At 41.9% G+C, this 23,530-nt stretch overlaps 3 protein-coding genes across 7 annotated transcripts; 1 reads left to right on the top strand and 2 right to left on the bottom strand.

Annotated features, from left to right (window-relative positions):
- Positions 1-15: 15 nt before the first annotated feature.
- LOC130139463 (GDSL esterase/lipase WDL1-like) lies at positions 16-3,681 on the bottom strand. Its single transcript, XM_056316465.1, has 6 exons — positions 3,445-3,681; positions 2,101-2,178; positions 1,687-1,827; positions 1,358-1,434; positions 1,126-1,275; positions 16-432 (listed from the first exon to the last, which is right to left on the bottom strand). The coding sequence occupies exons 1-6, from the start codon at positions 3,553-3,555 to the stop codon at positions 237-239; spliced, it is 753 nt and encodes a 250-aa protein (XP_056172440.1). The 5' UTR covers positions 3,556-3,681; the 3' UTR covers positions 16-236.
- Positions 3,682-6,067: 2,386 nt separating this feature from the next.
- Positions 6,068-10,964, top strand: LOC115662740 (pentatricopeptide repeat-containing protein At4g21065-like). 4 transcript variants are annotated; one of them, XM_056316243.1, is made up of 6 exons: positions 6,068-6,155; positions 6,234-6,298; positions 6,985-7,118; positions 7,349-7,494; positions 7,897-7,968; positions 8,092-8,250. In XM_056316243.1, exons 1-6 carry the CDS (start codon positions 6,089-6,091, stop codon positions 8,106-8,108), a joined length of 501 nt encoding a protein of 166 aa, XP_056172218.1. In that variant the 5' UTR covers positions 6,068-6,088; the 3' UTR covers positions 8,109-8,250. The 4 variants fall into 4 exon arrangements, 3 of the variants coding, with proteins under 3 accessions (XP_056172218.1, XP_056172216.1, XP_056172217.1); XR_008817610.1 differs by lacking the exons at positions 6,068-6,155; positions 7,349-7,494 and adding an exon at positions 10,756-10,964 and having other exon boundaries at positions 6,162-6,298; positions 7,897-10,658; XM_056316241.1 differs by lacking the exons at positions 6,068-6,155; positions 7,349-7,494 and having other exon boundaries at positions 6,162-6,298; positions 8,092-10,710.
- A 1,482-nt stretch (positions 10,965-12,446) lies between these two features.
- LOC115672174 (GDSL esterase/lipase WDL1-like) lies at positions 12,447-16,377 on the bottom strand. Of its 2 annotated transcripts, XM_056316238.1 has the most exons (6): positions 16,246-16,377; positions 14,888-14,965; positions 14,474-14,614; positions 14,145-14,221; positions 13,913-14,062; positions 12,447-12,863 (listed from the first exon to the last, which is right to left on the bottom strand). In XM_056316238.1, the coding sequence occupies exons 1-6, from the start codon at positions 16,354-16,356 to the stop codon at positions 12,644-12,646; spliced, it is 777 nt and encodes a 258-aa protein (XP_056172213.1). In that variant the 5' UTR covers positions 16,357-16,377; the 3' UTR covers positions 12,447-12,643. The 2 variants fall into 2 exon arrangements, with proteins under 2 accessions (XP_056172213.1, XP_056172214.1); XM_056316239.1 differs by lacking the exon at positions 13,913-14,062 and having other exon boundaries at positions 16,246-16,376.
- Between the last annotated feature and the right edge of the window lie 7,153 nt (positions 16,378-23,530).

Here is a 23,530-nt window from a genome sequence, read left to right as displayed (position 1 = left end):
AATACGGACAAATGCTTGGCGTCAATCGTCAGTTTCTCTGTTCTTTGTGCTTATTTCTTTATGCCGGCCAATAGGATACATATCCAGGAAGGAGCACAGATGAGAAGGACAAAATACCCAATTGAAAGCAGTTGAAATCGCTCTCTGCTCTCAGAGTCTACAATAGTCTCTTTTTGTGATGAGCAGAGCCCTAAGGCAAACAAAGTGGTTTTCTAGTACTTACTGCAGTGGTTACTTCAGTGGAAATTGCTATCCGACAGGTTCACGGTGGTCTTGCCACCGGGGCCTACCGGGTAATGAGGTGAATCCTCTCCGAATTCAGTGGGCATCGACTCCCTATAAAGACTTGGTTCCCAGTCAGCCTCCTTGAGAACTCTCAATATTTCCTCCACTGCGATCTGACTTCCCTCCGAGGAGAAATGGAAACCGTCCCTGCATAAAAAGGATCAGAGAGCATAGGGTTCAGCCAGAAGCGAACTGTTATACCATGCACGAACCCAGTTTATCTATCGACTAGATTAGGATCAAACATATCTCGTCCGTTTTGGTGCTCACAACTCATTGAGGAAAAATTGAAAGCTAGCTGATTTCAGGCTCTATTACTTGCTTGTGTTGGGGACATCGTTTGATCATGCACGTCAAGTCAGGACCGTTGTAACAAAGTCAAATGAATAGGTCTTGCTTGAAATGTTGTAGAATCTGAACAAGGTGTTCTCAAGACTACGTTAACTAGTTGCAGCCAATCAACCCCTGGACTTCGTCAGATAAATTATTCGAGAAGCAGACCATAATAGTGATAGCTCTGATATGGAGAGCTTTCGTTACCTAAAGAAATTAAACACTGCCTCGCACACTAAAATTATAGTGGTTGGTTTCTGCAATGCAAAACCATTGCAATTCTATGAGCCTGGAGTCAATTGCTGAGAAAGGAGCTTATCAGTTAAGAGCACTGACACAGCTATAGAACCTTTCAGTAGAACAAACTTAGATTAATTTTCGAATGGTATTGAGTTTTTATCTGATATGTATATACAGAGGTTTGAACCGGAACGGTTGAGGTAACCATGTATATCTTACTTTTTCTTCATCTCTCAATCCTTTTCATGTGTTTCTAAGCAAACTTACGTAAAGCATGCCGTAGCCCAATCGTCCCTCTTCTGTATTGCAGTCCATAGATCAACAGCCTTGATGTTCATCTCCCTGCACAACTTTAAGCAGGCCTCCGAGTATACTCGGCATGCGTCGTTTGTTCGACGTAGATCTTGAAACTTATCGCTAATCCCAGGTATAAAGCTCTATCAGAACTCAACATGCGGAACAGAGACAAAAGAAGGATGAGAAATTCAAGATAACACACCTAAAGGATTCGCGAATTTTCTCCTCATTGACGGGTGGAGCACTAAGAAAAATGATGCGGGTACAATCCGACAGGCTCTGCTAAGAAAAGCATGACAGCCTTAGAATTTGTCCCAAGCAGAGAAAAAGAGAGATTTTTCTTTTTGGGACAATACTTAAAAGGCTCTGCGAGTTGCATCTCTCAAGCTCAACAGTTTACTAGTTTAAATCATGCATCTCTTGAAAAGAATGTCGCTACCATAAGTCGCTCACACCTCTTTGCTTACAATGCACTCTTTCAAATCATTCCCTAGAATTGTAGTCAACAGACAATCTAATAATCCATTCTACCTGGAGATAAATGGCAATCTTCCTCATGTTCTCGATATACTCAGGAAGCGGTACATGGGGGCCAAGACCAGATGGGTGAGGCCGCATTGAGTCATTTCCGCCGAAATAGACGATCACCAAGGATGGTTGTGTGGCTGCGTCCTTGCATCGAGGTAATTACAGAAATTTAGCCACAGATTTTTCATTAAATGACAATAGAACTAAAAAATGAGAAACCTTGATGATCATGAGACGTGATCGTAACAACATAAACAAGACATCCTCCACACACAATTGGTGCCTAATTTTTTCAGCATGCAGACCCATCTGTATACATTGCTGATCAGCAAACCATGTATCTACGAGCGAAATGCCGAAAATGTAAACTTCAAGATGGGCAGAAAATCGTTAAGAGCCCAACGATTTGAGTGATACCTTTGGAAACACTTTCTCCAGCACTTCCAAAGCGCACCTCGAGTTCCATCCGGAGTACCCCCTCAAGATTATGTCTGCCTGCAGAGTTTACAAACTTCTCTAGTATTCCACACAACCAAATGAAATAAGGGTAGAAACTTCAATTCCAAACTGGAAATTTCTCATCATTGCTTCAGTTCTTTGATCTCTTCAGCTAGGTTTTCAGTTAGTTTGTTCATCGATACAGTTCGCTTTCGATTTACAACCAATTTTCCGAGTCTCTCTACCAGCATTCATAGCCGGTATTTTTCCAGCCTTGCCATTGGCAAGTCAGCAATATCTTTTTTGAGCAACGATTTTACCAAACATTGAGGGATCTATTACAACAATGAGGGTCATGAAGGCAGCTTTTCCAACTCCAGAGTGCAAAAATTCACCCATCTTGAACAACAAGTCCCATCACCAATATTCCATTGGCTGTGGTAGCAAAAAGGATCACAACCTTCATGTTCCCCCACATCAATTGGGTTCGAAGTTTGACACTTTAGGACCAACATGTATCGCATCTTCAGACTAAAAAAGGTTCATTTCTTTAACCGAAAAAAAAAAACATAAGTAAATAAAAACTGGGTTATCATTAATTCCACCATCGTCATCATAAAAAATTCTTTTTCTTTTTCACATTCGTCGTTGCGTGTACGACACTCATTCATCGAAATCCGCGAAACCTACGCAGAGCTCTTCCAACACTCCTTTTTACCGCGATCCCATCATTCATGGGAACCGTGACATGTAACTCTTTTCTTGATCTTCCGATGCCGCTAAACACAACCTCCAAAAATGGAAAAAAAAAAGAACAAGAAACGAAAAAGTATAAAAGAAAAAAAAGAAAAGAACAGGAAGAAAAAAACGTCGGTGTGGCATGATTTGATCCGTCACAGACCCAAGATCAGACTGTGAATTCGTGATAAATTTTCCAAGCGCGCGCGCGGGTCCCGCCGCCGCCGCCGCCGCCGCCGCAGTGGTGGATCGATTGGGTTCGTCCCGAGAAAAAGAAAAAGAAACCGTGGAGGAGAGGGAGAGAGAGAGAGAGAGAGAGAGCGAGCTTGAAGTGACCCCACGTAAGACATCCGAAACCCCCGCAGGAATCCTCTTCCTCCACGGCACGAGATCTCCCGCGATAACACCTAACTTTTTCGCCATCAACGCAATCCCAAGAAAAGACACCCGACCCAGACCCATTAATCTCTTCCCTTCCTCCATCCTTTCACGCAGAGAGAAAGAAAGAAAGAAAGAAAACAAGAACAGGGGAAAGTCGATGCTCGACGCCGGCGGCGACGATGGAGAGGAGGAAGAAAAGAAGACCTTGCGGGCGTACAGGTCGGCGAGAGAAGCGCCCCATCCGCCGTTGCCGAAGCTGAACTGGACTATCGACGAACCGAACAGCACGAACTGCGGTCGCTCTGGCCCGACCATCGCGCTCACTCCCTCTCTGCTCTGCTCTGCTCTGCTTCTTGCTCTGCTCTGTCTTCGCGAGTGACAAAAATGCTTTATGAGCACGCCACTTTGGGTGTCACTCACTCTCTCTCTCTCTCTCTCTCTATCTAAACATAGAATTTGTGTTCCTTTTCGCTTGCTACTATATCGAAAAAAAAAGCTTAGTCCCCACACCCACACGACAACCTTCATCAGTACGTACGCATTTATTTAATGTACAAAAAAAAAAAACTTATAAAGTGGCACGTTTAACACGACAAAGATATCGACTTATGTACATGTATAAATCGAGCAAGAATATTCTGACGACTTTATATACGTATATTGTGCTGACAAAAGAATAATTTCACATGAGTTATTGAACGCGTCGTGACGTGCCATGAACGAGTTCAGAGGATCTACCTTGCACTGGCACGGTTATTCTCCGCACGTAAAATATATTGACCTGCACATGATAAGAGCGCGCGAGGAAAATAAATTTGCAGTCGGAAATTGCTAATCTCCTTTTTGTTAGCGTGACACGATAACGTGGGGATCTCATTTTCAAGTATATCTTGCAAAAAGTTTTACGAAAAGAGAATATTTTGTCATCCACTATCCGTGACATCGACATTACCAAAAAAAAAAAAATTGAAAAAGGGTGGAGGGGAGGAAAGTGAGGATAAGGAATGGAAAATGGACATCGATTTTGTAGCAGTTTCTCTAGTGAATACATGGCAATACGATTTGTTGGGTTGATGAAGATCTGAAACCTTTGTAATCTGGTTGAGAATGTTTTCGATAATGTTGAAGTGGGTGTCGAATGCAAGTATGAAGAAAACTATTGCATATACCATATTAAAATGTACATTACGGAAGGGAATTGAGAAATTATGACAAAAAATTTACGATTAACAAGGTAGATTTGTTTAAACACTGTACACATAACATACGGCTAATTTCGTGAATGGACGAGGTATTTTACGAATCCAAATATGATTTACAAACTTTTAAAAGGACTTGATTGGATCAATTTGACAAATTTTAGGATTTAATTGCATTTGTCGAAAGTTTTATGATCGATTGCACTTTCGTAACAAGTTTTAGAACTCAATTGCACTTTCAGACAAGTTTTAAGACTCAATTGCACTTTCGTGACAAGCTTTTTATGATCTCCAGTGTACTTATCTCTTCTTTAAATGATAGTTAATTTTGTAATCCTTTAATTGAGTTTGAGGGAGGGAAGGAGGTGGCCGTGGCAGCAATCATCACCGATGGTCCACACCACTACCCTGCTTTAGCTCTAGCAAGCCCTCGCCAAGGTTACTCGACCCACGCAAGGGTCTTTTGTGGCCAAATCTCGCCTCAAATAGCTGGGGCAAAGAGACAGGGCACATATTTCAGTCAAACTCAAGACTCCTTAAAAGGTGATTGATTCTAAGGTTGATAAACTTCAATTTTAAAATCTAAAATCTACCCTATTAGGGTCATTTCTCAGTTTTGGAACTGATATTCAATCCTGTTGACCTCAAAACCAACTCTTGAACCGAACCTGTCGATCCGGGCCGATTTTAAGGTCTACCTAGGAATCAGTCGATTTTTTTTTTTCTCTTTGGTGGTTTCCACTACAACCTGCAAGTGACAACAATTCTGGATGAGAACTATGGCTTGCACGCTGATAACAAATTAATCATAATGAAGTTATAAGTACATAAGTATAGTTGGTATACTTATAACTTCGATTAATATCTCAAGTTTAGAAAAACTATATAAATACGATGAAGTTATAAGTATGCCACTATAATCATTAGACTTATTCCATCCATCCCCTGTCAAGGCTGGTTCCTAGTTTTCGAACCGAGATTCATTTTCGTTGACCCCAAAACCAACCTTCGAACCGAACTTGTTGACTCGGGCCTCTTTGAAGGTCTACCCAATAATCAATCGATTTTTTATTTTTGGTGGTTTCCACTACAATCTATGGCTGATAGCAACTCTCGATGAGAACTATGGCTCGCACGTTGATAACAAATTAAAAATAATGAAATTATAAGTCTATAAGTATAATTGGCATGCTTAAAACTTCAATTGATATCTCAAATTTTGAAAAACTTCGAAAAACTACATAAGTATGCCACTACAATCATTATACTTATTCCATGCACCCCTCTCTGAGGACCAATTCCCAGTTTTGGAACTGAGAACCAATCACGTTGACTCTAGGACGACCCTCAAACCGAACCCGCCAGTTTGGGCCAATTTCAAGGTCAACCATAGAATGGGCCAAATTTTTTCTTTTTTTTGGTGGTTTCCACTACAATCTGCAGCTGATAGCAACTCTGGATGAAAACTGTGGCTCGCATGCTGATAACAAATCAAACATAATGAAGTTATAAGTACATAAGTATAGTTGGCATATTTAAAACTTCAATTGATATCTCAGATTTTCAGAAAAACTTAGAAAAACTATATAAATATAATGAAGTTATAAGGATGATTTATCAGACTTAATACTCCATCAGATCGCGCGGGGATGGACATAGCTCTCATCTCTCCTGCTTCTCTCTTCGCCGACGCCGACCCTGACGACTCTTCCTCTGGTTCTCTCTCTCTCTCTCTCTCTTAGCTTCTCTGGGTCAGCATCATCCCTTAACAAGCTGCACAAATTTGTCTCGCAGAGGAGCAGCATGAGTCCGAGACTCCACAGAGCTACGCGGAGAGGACGCACCGGTTTCCCGGAATGGTTATAGCTTAGTGTTCTTGATTGCACCATCTTCCTTCCCTTTCGTTGCGAATGCTTGCTCATTTCCTATCTGCCTATGTTACCTGCCTTTCTGGTGTTTTGACAGTTTTTTATGACCTCTTCTCATGTATGGATCTGTGTGACAGTAGGGTCCGTTAGCTCTTGCTCGGGGTCACGAGCGCTTGATGGGATTAAAATTTTTGTGGGTTTTTGATTTGGTGGGGCTAGAGATGGGCATTGGCAAGAACTATCCGATTCGTGCCGGACTGCCTCATTGTGCCGGTTCGTGGATAGGAACAGAGGTCTGGTGGTTGTGGGTGTGGTTGATATGTTGAACAATTCGTTGGGGTTGGGAAAATATGCAGGTTTCTGAACGATGAGCAAATTGGGTCTCGAGGCAATTTGTCTGAGGCAAAAGTTTCTTATTGCCATTGGTGCCGGGTCTGGGGGTTGTAGTTGGTATAGGGAATAACTCTTTGGGATTGGGAAGATATGGAGGTTTCTGAACAATGGGCAAAACTGTTCTCAAGACAGTTCGTCCGATGCAAATTTTTCTTATTGCCATTGGTGCCAATTGTTTGTGACCTTTATGCTACTTGCTCTTGTTTTTGTTCGGGCACTGTTTTCTGCAGCTTGCCAGGGTTTTAAGGTCTTGAGCTGTTCCCCCTGTGTAATTGGTTGTGCAGGATTTGGTCATCCGGGAGTTTTCATTCCACCAGCTGAATGCTAATCTTTTGTGGCCGGGGACGTTCGCATTTGCTGAATGGTTAGTTCAGCACCGGACATGGATTGAAGGACGGCGCATCATTGAGCTTGGCAGGTGCGTATCAATTGTCTTGTTGTCTGGACTATCTGGTTGCCATAATGAATGAGTCTCTGAGCATTACATCTTCATGTAACAAAATGGGTGATATTTGGTGCTTCTTGGTTTAATATCCTTTGATTTTGTATCCGCAAATGGTACAGCTGCTTTTGGTACTTTAAATCTTCAAACATACTCCAACACAAGGAGCTTTAGTTTTAGATCTTAATTTAGTGACTCAATGGCAGTGGAACTGGAGCTCTGGCCATCTTTCTGCAAAAATCTTTTAGTCTTGACATCACCACATCAAACTACGATGACCTGGAGATTGAAGAGAATATAGAGCATAACTGCAAGAGTAACGGAATTACACCTGTCCTTCCTCATATCAAACGTGAGTGTCCCTTATCAAACCCTCAACAAAATTTCTACATTCATCTTAATGGCTGTTGACCAGCCTGCTGAGGAAGTTATGACCTGGCATATTGACAGATAATGATTGTTCTAGGTAGTCAGTCTCTTCATGTTTCTTAAATTCTTTATGCATGAATGCCCCTATTCGGTGATTTGGGGAAAATTTATTCTCTGTTAGTGAGTTCTTTGGTTGCTGTACTTTGATCATCATAGCTTTCTGTAAAGGAGTTGTATTCTGATCCCTGCCATACTCATCCTTTTCTCTTGTGAAAAAATTCTGTGGAAGCTTCTTTTTGGCTGGCAATGCTGATGCTCTTAAGATGTGAGACATCTTTTATGTTCATTGTTTCATTGAGGATGATGAATAGGCTTTACTTTTCAGATTCATGGGGAGACACCTTTCCCGTTGGTGAGCCACATTGGGACCTGGTCATTGCTAGTGACATTTTGTTATGTAAGTTTCTAAGCTGTCTTTCATTAGGTAGTGGCTCTGTGGTAGTCTCTTGGAACCAGTATCCATCTGCTCGTCATCTGTCTTGTGAAGAGCACTCGTGTGCTGATGTAGTGATCGACGCAGATGCATCCATGCGTTAGAAAAAATCCAAAACCGAACCCACCAAATGAGAGCGGCGAGACACCAGCTCCGCCAAGCCATTGACTCGCTGTACTCTCGCGGGCGCGCGGCCCCTGAGTCCTACACTCGTCTGGTGCTCGAATGCGTTCGCGCCCACGATGTCGATCAAGCCAGGCGATTGCAATCTCACATGGAGCTCCACTCCTTTCGACCTGACGACACCTACTTACACAATCGCCTCCTCCACTTGTACGCGAGGTCTGGCCAGCTCGACGATGCCCGGAAGCTGTTCGACGAAATGCCCAGGAGAGACGTTTTCTCGTGGAATGCTATGCTTTCGGTGCACGCTAAATGTGGGTCTGTTGGGGACATGTGGGCAACCTTCGATGAGATGCCTGTACGCGACGGTGTTTCCTATAACACAGTTATCGCGGGTTTCGCTGGGAATGGACAGCCTCAAAAGGCTCTGCAAGTGTTTGTGAATATGCACGAAAATGGGTTTGCGCCAACTGAATATACTCACGTGAGCGCATTGAATGCCTGTTCACAGTTGCAGGGTTTGAGGCTGGGAAAGCAAATTCATGGCAGGATAGTTGCTAGTAATTTTAGGGGCAGTGCGTTTGTTTGGAATGCGTTGACTGATATGTATGCTAGATGTGGTGAAATTCATTGGGCCAGGTGGTTGTTTGATCGCATGGTTGATAAGAATGTGGTTTCATGGAACACAATGATTTCTGGCTATGTGATTAATGGGAATCCGGATAAATGTGTTGATTTGTTCCGTGAGATGCAATTGACTGGTTGTAAGCCCGATCAGATTACGGTCTCCAATGTCCTCAGAGCCTACTTTCAATGTGGACATGTCGTTGAAGCAGGGAAATTGTTTGATGAGATCAGAGAGAGAGATAAAATTTGTTGGACGACAATGATAGTTGGCTACTCCCAAAGTTCAAGAGAAGAGGATGCATTGCTGCTTTTTTGTCGTATGCTGTCAACAAATGTGCAGCCCGATGGTTTTACCATCTCTAGTGTGGTGAGTTCCTGTGCCAAATTAGCATTTTTGTGTCTTGGTCAGGCTGTGCATGCGAAAGCTATTCTTGTGGGAGTTGATGATGATCTGCTTGTTTCCAGTGCTCTTGTTGACATGTACAGCAGCTGTGGAGTCATTGCAGATGCTCGGTTCATTTTTAATAGGATGACTTCTAGGAATGTTGTCTCTTGGAATGCCATGATAGGTGGTTATGCACAAAATGGTCAAGATCTGGAGGCCTTGAGACTATATGAGGAGATGCTGCAAGGGAACATGAAACCCGATATTATCACTTTTATAGCTGTTCTTTCATCCTGTGTTCATGCCAATCTGATGGAACAGGGACAGAAGTATTTTGATTCAATCAGCAAAGTACATGGGATTACGGCAACTTTGGATCATTATGCATTCATGGTCAGCCTCCTTGTTCGATCAGGCCAGGGAGATAAAGCACTGAGTCTCATCAAGCAAATGCCCCATCAACCAAATAGCGTAATTTGGTCCTCTATTTTGTCTTCATGTGCAACAATGGGCGATATTGAACTTGGAAAGATAGCAGCAAGCCATTTATTTGATCTTGATCCATGTAATGCTGGACCATATATTACACTATCTAACATGTATGCAGCTAATGCCAGATGGAAAGATGTTGCATCTGTGAGATCTCTGATGAAGAACAGAAATGTCAGGAAAGTCGCAGCTTACAGCTGGATTGAGTTCGATAGTAAGGTCCACAGATTTGTGTCAGAAGATCGTTCTCATCCAGAGACAGATCAAATTTATGAAGAACTGCTCAGATTGATAAAGAAACTACAAGTGGCTGGCTTTATTCCTAATACAAAGTCAGCACTCCATGATGTAGCTGACGATGAGAAGCTTGCATCTATAAGCTACCACAGTGAGAAACTTGCTCTTGCATTCATCTTGCTCAAAAACCCTGATGGTGCAATTCCCATACGAATAATAAAGAATATTCGTGTATGCGGTGACTGCCACATGTTTATGAAATATGCATCTGAACTTATTGGGCGCCATATAATCTTGAGAGATTATAACAGATATCATCATTTTATTGGAGGAAACTGCTCTTGCAATGATTGCTGGTAGTAAGAATTTCTGATTTTCAATTTTCTCAGACTGACGTCAGATGGTTAAGTTGCAGCTTTGTGGTGGATGGTCTGTTTGCAGCAGGAGCCCTTCGACTTGTTGAGATGAACTGAGCCAAGAGCTAGATGCAAGATCCTTTTCATTGGGCTACCAACAATGGATCATCTCGTTGAAGGTTCAGTTGATCATTTCTTTTCTCTTGGAAGCTATAACGAGGTGTTGGGGCTCTTCAAGCACCGGACTGATCTTCACTAGATGAGTCCATCCCCATGCCAATGCGTGCCGACTGATTTCAGGCACACAAGGCTGCTTATGGGAATGATCTGAATAGAATGTGCTAACATCATAATTCAAAACCAAATCTTGAGCAAGAATGACGAACAAGCTTATCAATTGAGGAACCCCAAGCAATTCATTGTTAGTTTATCACATGGTATGTTTGTAGCAAGGTGATAGCATCGCTAGTAGCTTTTGAGACACAAATGCAGGCACTGTTAGTGGAAGCAGCTATTGTATGTGATGGGATGCAGAGTGAGGTCACTGGATAGGTCAACACTTCTTCACTCGGTGATTGTAGATTGTTCATGAGCTACGCTTGATGCTTATAAGCTCGGATCTCTGGATATCGTACAGACAATCTTTTGTTAAACAACTTAGATCAAGAGGAGCTAGTGACACAGGTTTGTTCTGGTAGGCAATCGAGTATACACTAAAAATGGGTTACTCCTCTTTCTCTGTAATGGTTTATTTCTCTGTATCAGGTCCATTTCAAGCATTTAAATGAGGAGGCGAGGTCCATCTTAGATGGTAGACTGGTTGGAATAGTTGGTCTGCTGCTTAAGTGGCCTGAAGGCTAATGTGCTGGAGACCCTGTACTGTGTATTTTGAGTGGGTTCTTGGTGTGCAAACATGTCTTGAGCAGGATAGTGAAATTTAATAGCAGATGGGAAGTTCATGTCAATGTTCGTTCTCTATGTTCTAACCGGTGTTTCTACAGAAAACCATGCGGAACGGTTGGAGTTGCGTGGAAGTTCAAATATGCGGTTGATTGATACCGATACTGGTTAATGACGGTTTATTCTTGGGGTGTAATTCGAGTAGAGTCAACAAGATGTTTAAGCTCAACTGGACTCGATTCGAAAATTCAAGGTTCGATACTCGACCCAATCTTGATCAAACTACATTTATCAATCTTGATCAAACTACATTTTTCGAGTCGTGAGCTCGACTCGGTTAATCAATTTCACTTTCAACAAGGATTAAACTAGAGCTTGAAAATACGTGATGATAGAAAAATCAAAGATCGTTAGCTATACGTTCATACAGGTAATACGATGTATGATATAAAAAATCAAATCACTATTATGCTCTCGAGCTATTCGAGTCAAGTAAATTCAAGTTTGAGCTTGATTGGATTAAATACTCAACATACTCGAACTTGAAAAGCATTGAGCAAGATTCGAGCCTTAATACAGATCAGAAGAGCTGATATGGGAAATGAATCGTTTGGCCCTAATTTGCTAGTCGAACTCGAGTAGCTTGCGTGTATTTGCCTCGCTTACAACCCTAGTTTAATTCAATGGACAAGAACAGAAACCATATGACCTGTGCCATGGAAGCTATTGATTAGTGACGAATTGTCCAAATTTCAAACTGGATTGCAGGGTTTGTGTGTGGAATGAACTTCTACAGTCTCTTGGAATCAAACGGTAGGAAATCTCAAGGAGAATGTTGACTAATGTATCCCTTCTTTCTTCTAATCTAGTTTCTGAGGTGAGGTGAGTCTTTTAACGACGAGGCTACCGAGTCGGTATCTTTACACTATCATCCGAACTTATTCAACAGAGCATGCACGGCGCAAGGAAGCGGACGCGGAGCACTCTGGCCATTCACAAAAGCCAGTTCCTTTTCTTTCCGTTCCTCTAACGGCTCAATGATTTATCCTAGGGAATAGTTACTATTCCGTCATTTGTTCCGTTAGGAAAGGTTGGACAGAAGCACAAAGCAAACTGGCTCGGGCAAGCTGGTCCTGTTGAAGCAAATGATTAACTGGTCCTAGAATAATCCAAGGCTTTTCCTTTTTCTTGCCTTCCCTGAAAACTGCTATTGGTGTACATTGTTCTTGAACTAAAAAGCAAATTCTTATTGTGGCCTTAACTGGGGGGTATCAGGGATGTCAAAGCTCAACCAGGATCATCAAATGTAAAATACGGACAAATGCTTGGCGTCAATCGTCAGTTTCTCTGTTCTTTGTGCTTATTTCTTTATGCCGGCCAATAGGATACATATCCAGGAAGGAGCACAGATGAGAAGGACAAAATACCCAATTGAAAGCAGTTGAAATCGCTCTCTGCTCTCAGAGTCTACAGTAGTCTCTTGTTGTGATGAGCAGAGCCCTAAGGCAAACAAAGTGGTTTTCTAGTACTTACTGCAGTGGTTGCTTCTGTGGAAATTGCTATCCGACAGGTTCACGGTGGTCTTGCCATCGGGGCCTACCGGGTAACGAGGTGAATCCTCTCCGAATTCAGTGGGCATGGACTCCCAATAAAGACTCGGTTCCCAGTCAGCCTCCTTGAGAACTCTCAATATTTCCTCCACTGCGATCTTACTTCCCTCCGAGGAGAAATGGATACCGTCCCTGCATAAAAAGGATCAGAGAGCATAGGGTTCAGCCAGAAGCGAACTGTTATACCATGCACGAACCCAGTTTATCTATCGACTAGATTAGGATCAAACATATCTCGTCCGATTTGGTGCTCACAACTCATTGAGGGAAAATTGAAAGCGAGCTGATTTCAGGCTCTATTTGTTGGGGACATCGTTTGATCATGCACGTCAAGTCCGGACCGTTGTAACAAAGTCAAATGAATAGGTCTTGTTTGAAATGTGGTAGAATCTGAACAAGGTGTTCTCAAGACTACGTTAACTAGTTGCAGCCAATCAACCCCTGGACTTCGTCAGATAAATTATTCGAGAAGCAGACCATAATAGTGATAGCTCTGATATGGAGAGCTTTCGTTACCTAAAGAAATTAAACACTGCCTCGCACACTAAAATTATAGTGGTTGGTTTCTGCAATGCAAAACCATTGCAATTCTATGAGCTTGGAGTCAATTGCTGAGAAAGGAGCTTATCAGTCAAACAGCCCTTGAACTTTGACTCAATGTGCATTTTGGTCCATGAACTTTTAATTTGTTCAATGTAGTCCCCGAACTTTAACCAAATGTTCAATGTGGTCCCTGAATTTTCAATTTATTTAATATGGTCCCTGAACTTTTGGTACATGTTCAATATAGTCCCTGAACTTTATAAAAATGTTCAATGTAATCCTTCCATTAATTCAAGTTCAGGGACTATATCGTACATTTTCATATAGTTCAAGGACTAAATTGAACATGTACCAAAAGTTCAGGGACTACATTGAACAAATTAAAAGTTTAGGGACCACATTAAACATTAGGGTAAAGTTCAGGGACTATATTGAACAAATTAAAAGTTCAGGGACCAAAATGCACATTGAGTCAAAGTTCAGGGACTATTTGTGTCATTATCCCATTTTCGAATGGTATTGAGTTTTTATCTGATATGTATATACAGAGGTTTGAACCGGAACGGTTGAGGTAACCATGTATATCTTACTTTTTCTTCATCTCTCAATCCTTTTCATGTGTTTCTAAGCAAACTTACGTAAAGCATGCCGTAGCCCAATCGTCCCTCTTCTGTATTGCAGTCCATAGATCAACAGCCTTGATGTTCATCTCCCTGCACAACTTTAAGCAGGCCTCCGAGTATACTCGGCATGCGTCGTTTGTTCGACGTAGATCTTGAAACTTATCGCTAATCCCAGGTATAAAGCTCTATCAGAACTCAACATGCGGAACAGAGACAAAAGAAGGATGAGAAATTCAAGATAACACACCTAAAGGATTCGCGAATTTTCTCCTCATTGACGGGTGGAGCACTAAGAAAAATGATGCGGGTACAATCCGACAGGCTCTGCTAAGAAAAGCATGACAGCCTTAGAATTTGTCCCAAGCAGAGAAAAAGAGAGATTTTTCTTTTTGGGACAATACTTAAAAGGCCCTGCGAGTTGCATCTCTCAAGCTCAACAGTTTACTAGTTTAAATCATGCATCTCTTGAAAAGAATGTCGCTACCATAAGTCGCTCACACCTCTTTGCTTACAATGCACTCTTTCAAATCATTCCCTAGAATTGTAGTCAACAGACAATCTAATAATCCATTCTACCTGGAGATAAATGGCAATCTTCCTCATGTTCTCGATATACTCAGGAAGCGGTACATGGGGGCCAAGACCAGATGGGTGAGGCCGCATTGAGTCATTTCCGCCGAAATAGACGATCACCAAGGATGGTTGTGTGGCTGCGTCCTTGCATCGAGGTAATTACAGAAATTTAGCCACAGATTTTTCATTAAATGACAATAGAACTAAAAAATGAGAAACCTTGATGATCATGAGACGTGATCGTAACAACATAAACAAGACATCCTCCACACACAATTGGTGCCTAATTTTTTCAGCATGCAGACCCATCTGTATACATTGCTGATCAGCAAACCATGTATCTACGAGCGAAATGCCGAAAATGTAAACTTCAAGATGGGCAGAAAATCGTTAAGAGCCCAACGATTTGAGTGATACCTTTGGAAACACTTTCTCCAGCACTTCCAAAGCGCACCTCGAGTTCCATCCGGAGTACCCCCTCAAGATTATGTCTGCCTGCAGAGTTTACAAACTTCTCTAGTATTCCACACAACCAAATGAAATAAGGGTAGAAACTTCAATTCCAAACTGGAAATTTCTCATCATTGCTTCAGTTCTTTGATCTCTTCAGCTAGGTTTTCAGTTAGTTTGTTCATCGATACGGTTCGCTTTCGATCTACAACCAATTTTCCGAGTCTCTCTACCAGCATTCATAGCCGGTATTTTTCCAGCCTTGCCATTGGCAAGTCAGCAATATCTTTTTTGAGCAACGATTTTACCAAACATTGAGGGATCTATTACAACAATGAGGGTCATGAAGGCAGCTTTTCCAACTCCGGAGTGCAAAAATTCACCCATCTTGAACAACAAGTCCCATCACCAATATTCCATTGGCTGTGGTAGCAAAAAGGATCACAACCTTCGTGTTCCCCCACATCAATTGGGTTCGAAGTTTGACACTTTAGGACCAACATGTATCGCATCTTCAGGCTAAAAAAGGTTCATTTCTTTAACCCAAAAAAAAAAACTTAAGTAAATAAAAACTGGGTTATCATTATTTCCACCATCGTCATCATAAAAAATTCTTTTTCTTTTTCACATTCGTCGTTGCGTGTACGACACAAATTCATCGAAATCCGCGAAACCTACGCAGAGCTCTTCCAACACTCCTTTTTACCGCGATCCCATCATTCATGGGAACCGTGACATGTAACTCTTTTCTTGATCTTCCGATGCCGCTAAACACAACCTCCAAAAATGGAAAAAAAAAAGAACAAGAAACGAAAAAGTATAAAAGAAAAAAAAGAAAAGAACAGGAAGAAAAAAACGTCGGTGTGGCATGATTTGATCCGTCACAGACCCAAGATCAGACTGTGAATTCGTGATAAATTTTCCAAGCGCGCGCGCGGGTCCCGCCGCCGCCGCCGCCGCCGCCGCCGCCGCAGTGGTGGATCGATTGGGTTCGTCCCGAGAAAAAGAAAAAGAAACCGTGGAGGAGAGGGAGAGAGAGAGAGAGAGAGAGAGCGAGCTTGAAGTGACCCCACGTAAGACATCCGAAACCCCCGCAGGAATCCTCTTCCTCCACGGCACGAGATCTCCCGCGATAACACCTAACTTTTTCACCATCAACGCAATCCCAAGAAAAGACACCCGACCCAGACCCCGACCCAGACCCATTAATCTCTTCCCTTCCTCCATCCTTTCACGCAGAGAGAAAGAAAGAAAGAAAACAAGAACAGGGGAAAGTCGATGCTCGACGCCGGCGGCGACGATGGAGAGGAGGAAGAAAAGAAGACCTTGCGGGCGTACAGGTCGGCGAGAGAAGCGCCCCATCCGCCGTTGCCGAAGCTGAACTGGACTATCGACGAACCGAACAGCACGAACTGCGGTCGCTCTGGCCCGACCATCGCGCTCACTCCCTCTCTGCTCTGCTCTGCTCTGCTTCTTGCTCTGCTTCTTGCTCTGCTCTGTCTTCGCGAGTGACAAAAATGCTTTATGAGCACGCCACTTTGGGTGTCACTCACTCTCTCTCTCTCTCTCTCTCTCTCTCTCTCTATCTAAACATAGAATTTGTGTTCCTTTTCGCTTGCTACTAAATCGAAAAAAAAAGCTTAGTCCCCACACCCACACGACAACCTTCATCAGTTCGTACGCATTTATTTAATGTACAAAAAAAAAAACGTACAAAGTGGCACGTTTAACACGACAAAGATATCGACTTATGTACATGTATAAATCGAGCAAGAATATTCTGACGAGTTTATATACGTATATTGTGCTGACAAAAGAATAATTTCACATGAGTTATTGAACGCGTCGTGACGTGCCATGAACGAGTTCAGAGGATCTACCTTGCACTGGCACGGTTATTCTCCGCACGTAAAATATATTGACCCGCACATGATAAGAGCGCGTGAGGAAAATAAATTTGCAGTCGGAAATTGCTAATCTCCTTTTTGTTAGCGTGACACGATAACGTGGGGATCTCATTTTCAAGTATATCTTGGAAAAAGTTCTACGAAAAGAGAATATTTTGTCATCCACTATCCGTGACATCGACATTACCAAAAAAAAAAATTGGAAAAGGGTGGAGGGGAGGAAAGTGAGGATAAGGAATGGAAAATGGACATCGATTTTGTAGCAGTTTCTCTAGTGAATACATGGCAATACGATTTGTTGGGTTGATGAAGATCTGAAACCTTTGTAATCTGGTTGAGAATGTTTTCGATAATGTTGAAGTGGGTATAGAATGCAAGTATAAAGAAAACTATTGCATATGCAATTTTGAAATGTATATTACGAAAGGGAATTGAGAAATTATGACAAAAAATTTACGATTAAAAAGGTAGATTTGTTTAAATACTGTTGTTGACACCTCAATTTCGACCGACCATTTAATAATAATTTGCATAGAAAATTATGGATTAAATTTTAACCCCTAAACAAAAATATTAAAATTGCATAGCATATAATTTAAGTTCATATAGGTTAGTTGCATTCCGCATCGGACCGGCGGTGGCGAGAAACTGAAAATTAATCGCGTAAACCGAGCTCGAGCACTCGGCTCACTCAAGGGATCGGGGGCCAAAATTCACAAGTCTAAAAGGTTTTGATTGTTTTAATTTGAGCTTAAATTAGCCCGAATTAATTTAGCCCATTTGGAATTAAAATTAAATTAAATGATAAAGCCTAAGTCTAAGCCCATTAGGAATAGGAAGCCCGGTTAATTAACCTAGGGTTGCGATATAAATATGTCATTATGCGTCATAATCAGGGGGCTCTCATAATTTTCAAGATCAGGATTTTCAAAGAGAGCACGAGATACACGTGAGGAAATAGCGAGACTAAAGAGCAAGAATGAGAAAGCGTCGCCTCATCGCCACGCTGCCTCGTGCCCGCGCTGACGCCGCCCGCTCACAGCCAGACCTGTGGCTGTGAGTAGCTTGCTGCCGCTGTTGCCCAACGACGATCCCTGCCGCCGCTGCTGCCATAAAACAGTGACCCAACTCAGCGCCTTCTCATCGACGACGAAGCCGCGAAGCTCCACACGATCTGCTGCCCCCGAGACTGGGATCCTTTGATGCCATCGACGAAGTAGTTGAGCTGCTGCCCTTGACGGTCCCGTGCCACTATAGTTGGACTCTTCTTCGTCGTCAAGTCTCCAGTCCAGCCCTGCACTAGTCAAGCCAACGAGTTTCCAATCCAATCCCTACGTTCCTCCTGGTGTGCTTGTTTTGTTGCAACGTGCCCAAAATTCCACAAGCGTCAAGAGAGGGAGGTGCATAAAGGAGCAATAAAAGACAGAAGAAAAAGATTGTTTTTTTTTTCTTTCTTGCAGGTTATCCACGTTCCACCACTCTTTTGCTTTGCTGACCACTAAGGTCAGGGAGTCCCATTCCAAGATACCGCCGTGAGCCTTGCTGAGCTGCAAGCCTCGCCGACCACAGCAACGTCCACGACAACTCCAGCGGTTACGCCCCCAAAATCGATGTCGTCGTTGCTGCCGTCGTCCGTGAGCCCAGTGCCTAGCCGAGCTGCCCCTGCGCCGCCGTCAGCCCTCCGCCGTCGGTCACCGTCCCGATCCGCAAGCTCGAGTCCGATCCAAGTTCGAATTGGAAATATCCACAAATTAGGTAAGATTCTCATTTATAGTCTTAGAATATTCAATTTCCTAATCTTTCGGGTGTTTGAATATTTCGTGAATAGTGCGTGGATTGCTAGATACCTTAGGATGATGTGTGCTATATCCGCAATATTTGAAAATACCCAAAATTAGGAATCATTCCTAATTTGGCAACGTATCTAGACGACTATCCGATCTTATCTCTAAGGTACGATACGCGGCGATACGGAAAATCGTTATCTTATCCATAATCACTTGGATACGATAATAGATTTTATTCGCTTTCCAAACTCGAACAATCAGCTTTCCGTCGATATCTATAACCCTATAGATATAACTGATAGTTTGATTTCTTGTCCTAATTCAAATTTTCATAAGAAGAATCTTGCGGATTGCGTAGATTGTTTGAATGCGGTTGTTATCTTTGTCTGTTTGCTTTCCTTTTAAATAAAGAAAATCCAAAAATATGTTAGTCAGGATTTAAATTGGAAGTTTTGCATGTTTAGAGAATCCTCAATGTATCTAGAAGATAGGATAATTATTTAATTTAAATTAGGACTTAAGATAATTTATTTCCTAGTTTAAATTAGGTGTTATTCTAATCCTCATAGATTATTTAGGTTATTTTTAGATTCCGAATTTTCATGAAAATCCCCAAAAAAGAATGAATTAGATTAAGATAGATTGCATGTTAATTTAGACATTTTTTTATTCCGAATTTTATGAGAAAAATACAAAAAATAAATCATTTGTCCGTCACTAGAATTAGATCACGTCGTTGCATGACATATAGTTCGCATGCTAGGTTGCATTAATCGCATGTCATTTTTTTGCACGTCATTGCATATATGTTAGTTTGCATTTCAATAAAGCGCAAACCCTAAAGAAAACCTCGAGTGCCTTGTTTTGTTAAGTAGAAATCATAGTAGGATTGTTTGTATGATTTTCTATTAACAATGCAGATGCTTGCGCTGCTTTAAGGTACGTCATTCTCCTAACCTTGCAATCTATTTACTGTTTTCTTGGGTGTTAAATTGGTGGTGCGTAACACCTCACATGTTAGTGATTAGGTAATAAAATGGATCCAGACTGCCTGCGTAAATATTTTTGAAAAGAAAAGGTACCGAAAGGGCGTTAGACTAGATCTAGCGTAATCAAGTCTCCGAGCTTAGAATCTCTGGTTCGTAGGAATAAAACATATCTCCTTATGTTTTATTTAGGTTTTTAATCGACCTACCACAAATAGATTAGTGGCGACTCCAAGCATGAAAACTTTTGCATGTTAAAAACTTAAACACTAAGTTGCGAATTGATAGGGCTTGGGAGGGCCCGAGTTAGGCTTAGTCTTAATAACCCATTAGCCTGAGAAAATTTAGGTCACGACAATTGTACACATAACATACAGACTAATTTCATGAATGGACGAGGTATTTTACGAATCCGAATATGATTTACAAACTTTCAAAACGACTTGATTGGATCAATTTGATAAATTTTAGGATTTGATTGCATTTTTTGAAAGTTTTATGATTGATTGCACTTTCATGACAAGTTTTAGAACTCAATTGTACTTTCGCGATAAGTTTTATAACTTCTAATGCACTTACTCTTTCTTTAAACGATAGTAAATTTTGTAATCCTTTAATTGAGTTGTAGGGAGGGAAGGAGGTGGCCGTGGCAACCATCATCAACGATGGTCCACACCACTACCTCGCTCAGCCCTAGCAAGCCCTCACCAAGGTTACATGACCCAAGCAAGGGTCTCGTGGGGCCAAATCTTGCCTCAGATAGCCAAGGCAAAGAGATGAGGTACATGTTTCAATCAAACTCAAGACTCTTTAAAAGGTGATTGATTCTAAGGTGGATAGACCTCAATTTTGAAATCTAGAACCAACCCTATTAGGATCATTTCCTAGTTTTGGAACTAAGATTCAATCCTATTGACCTCAAAACCAACCCTTGAATCGAACCTGTTGACCTAGGCCGATTTCAAGGTCTACCTAGGAATTAGTCGATTTTTTTTTTCTTTTTGGTGGTTTCCACTACAATTTGCAGGTGACAACAATTCTGGATGAGAATTATGGCTTGCACAATGATAACAAATTAATCATAATGAAGTTGTAAGTCCATAAGTATAGTTGGCATACTTATAACTTCAATTAATATCTCAAATTTATAAAAAAAACTATATAAGTATGATGAAGTCATAAGTATGCCACTATAATCACCAAACTTATTCCATGCTCCCCCTATCAAGGCCAATTCTTAGTTTTAACTGAGAATTGATCTTGTTGACCCTAGAATCGACCATTGAACCGAACCCGTTGGCTCGGGCCAATTTCAGGGTCAACTTGAGAATTAGCTGATTTTTTTTTTCTTTTTGATGGTTTTCACTAAAATCTGCAGCTGACAGAAACTCTGGATGAGAACTATAACTTGCACGTTGATAACAAATTAAACATAATGAAGTTATAAGTATATAAGTATAGTTGACATACTTAAAACTTCAATTAATATCTCAAATTTAGAAAAAAACTATATAAGTATGCCATTATAATGATTAGACTTATTCCATCCACCCTCTGCCAGGGCCAGTCTAGTTTTAGAACTAAGAACTGATCCTGTTGACCCTATAATCGACCATTGAATTGAACTTGTCGATCTAGGCTGGTTTCAGGGTCAACTTGGGAACCGGTTTTTTTTTTTGGTGGTTTCTACTACAATTTGTAGCTGACAACAACTTTAGATGAGAACTATGGCTCTCACGCTAATAACAAATTAAACATAATGAAGTTATAAGTATATAAGTATAGTTGGCATACTTAAAACTTTAATTGATATCTTGGATTTATAAAAACTATATAAGTATGATGAAGTTATAAGTATGCCAATATAATCATCAGACTTATTCCATCCACCCACTATCAAGGCCGATTCCCAGTTTTCGAATGGAGATTCAATCTCATTGACCCTAAAACCAACCCTCAAACCGAACTTGTCGATCCGAGCCGCTTTCAAGATCTACCCCAGAATCAGTCGATTTTTTTTTTCTTTTCGGTGGTTTCCACTACAATCTGCAGCTGACAGCAATTCTGGATGAGATCTATAGCTCGCACGTTGTTAACAAATTAAAAATAATGAAGTTATAAGTATATAAGTATAATTGGCATACTTAAAACTTCAATTGATATCTCAAATTTTGATTATGTCACTATAATCATTATACTTATTCTGTGCACCCCTCTCTTAAGACCGATTCCCAGTTTTGGAGTCGAGAACCAATCATGTTGACCTTAGGACTGATCCTCAAACCGAACCCACTGGTTCGGGCCAATTTCAAGGTCATCTAAAGAATTGGCAGATTTTTTTTTTTTTGGTGGTTTTCACTACAATCTGCAGCTAACGGTAACTCTGGATGAAACATATGACTCGCACACTAATAACAAATTAAACATAATGAAGTTATAAGTACATAAATATAGTTGGCATTAGGGGTGTCAGAACCGAACCGAGATACGAACTGAACCGAACCGAAAATTTCGTGCATTTCGATTCAATTTCGGTTTCGGTTCGGATCATCAAAATTAACCACTTTTTTTTTCGGTTCAGTTCGGATCAGTTCGGTTCGGATCAGTTCGGATCGAACCGAACTGAAATAAAGACTCTTTCTCTCGCCAAGACCATCCTCACGAGTCACGGCCCTCCACACTCTTCCTCTCGCCGCCGTCCCTGCTCTTCTTCTTCTTCCTCCCCATCGACTCGCTCGACTCGCTCGGCCATTGCCGCCGCCGCCCCCGCCGCCGCCCCCGCGGCCGCCGCCGCTGTTGCCGGTGACGACACTCATCTCTCTCGAACCCTAAACGCGGAAAACCCCCCAAATCATCAAACCCCACGAGGAGGCCCAGGAACCCCACCGCCCCCACTCCAATTCGGAACCGCGAGGATCACAACCGCCGGCCCTCGAGAGCGTCGAGCTTGTCGCCGCTGGCGCGGGGCACCCGGAGCGTCGCGCAGCCGACCACAGAGCAGTGAACCCAACCGAACCGAATCGAACCGGGGGAGGGAGAGCTGAGATCACGAGATCCAGATCACACCTCTCTCAAAGCAAGAAGCCTCCAACAATTTGTCCAACATTCGGCTCCTACAGGTCACCTCTCTCCCTCTCTCTCTCTGCTTCTCGATTTTCCTGCTGATTGTTTTCCCTCTGATGGGTGTAATTGCTCTTCCCTTTTTCGCTTTTGAATTCCGTTTGCCGCTGGTTGTCTTTGCATGATGATCGATGGGATCGGCGTGGATTTCTGTTTCTTGGCAAAGTGGGGGCCGTTCTTCTGTATGCATTTTCTCACTGTAGGGATTTGAGAGGCGCGGAGAAGGTGTTTGTCGAAATGGCCGAGAGGGACGTCATTTCGTGGAATACTGTTATTGGAGTCTTTTCGGTGAATGGTTTGTATGAGGAGGCGTTTGTGTTTTTCAACAACATGAATTCGAGGTCTGGTCAAGGTTGGGTTGGTTACAAATGTGACTGTTGGTAACGCTCTGGTGGATGCATATGCAAAGTGTGGGAATGCAGTGGCTTCGAGGCATTTCTTTGACGAGATGGTTGAGAAGAATGTAGTTTCGTGGAATGCGATCATAACGGGCTTTGCTTATGGGGAGCGCAATGTAGATGCTTTTGATCATAGATGTTTTTTATTAGATTTATTGCTTTATTAGGGGATTATGTACGCAATTTTCTGTCTTCTAGAATTTGATGACTAAGAGAAATTGCTGTTACAATGATTTTCTACATTTGATGGTTTCTCCCACAATACTTGGCAATGTACTGCATCTGATTTGATCCTTTGAATGCAAGGTGCATTGCTTCCCCCAACTTCTGAGGAAGGCTATTGTTGGGACTAACCCGCTAGTATGGCGCTAAAGAAATTTTAGATGTATGATAGAAACAAACTCTAGGATTT

The sequence above is a fragment of the Syzygium oleosum genome, unplaced genomic scaffold (genome assembly GCF_021117445.2).
Source record: "Syzygium oleosum isolate NSW1041296 unplaced genomic scaffold, Sole_v2.1 Sole_v2.12, whole genome shotgun sequence".
NCBI classification, from domain to species: Eukaryota; Viridiplantae; Streptophyta; class Magnoliopsida; order Myrtales; family Myrtaceae; genus Syzygium; species Syzygium oleosum.
Note: the sequence above shows the minus strand (reverse complement) of the source record. Positions and strands in the feature narration are given on the sequence as shown.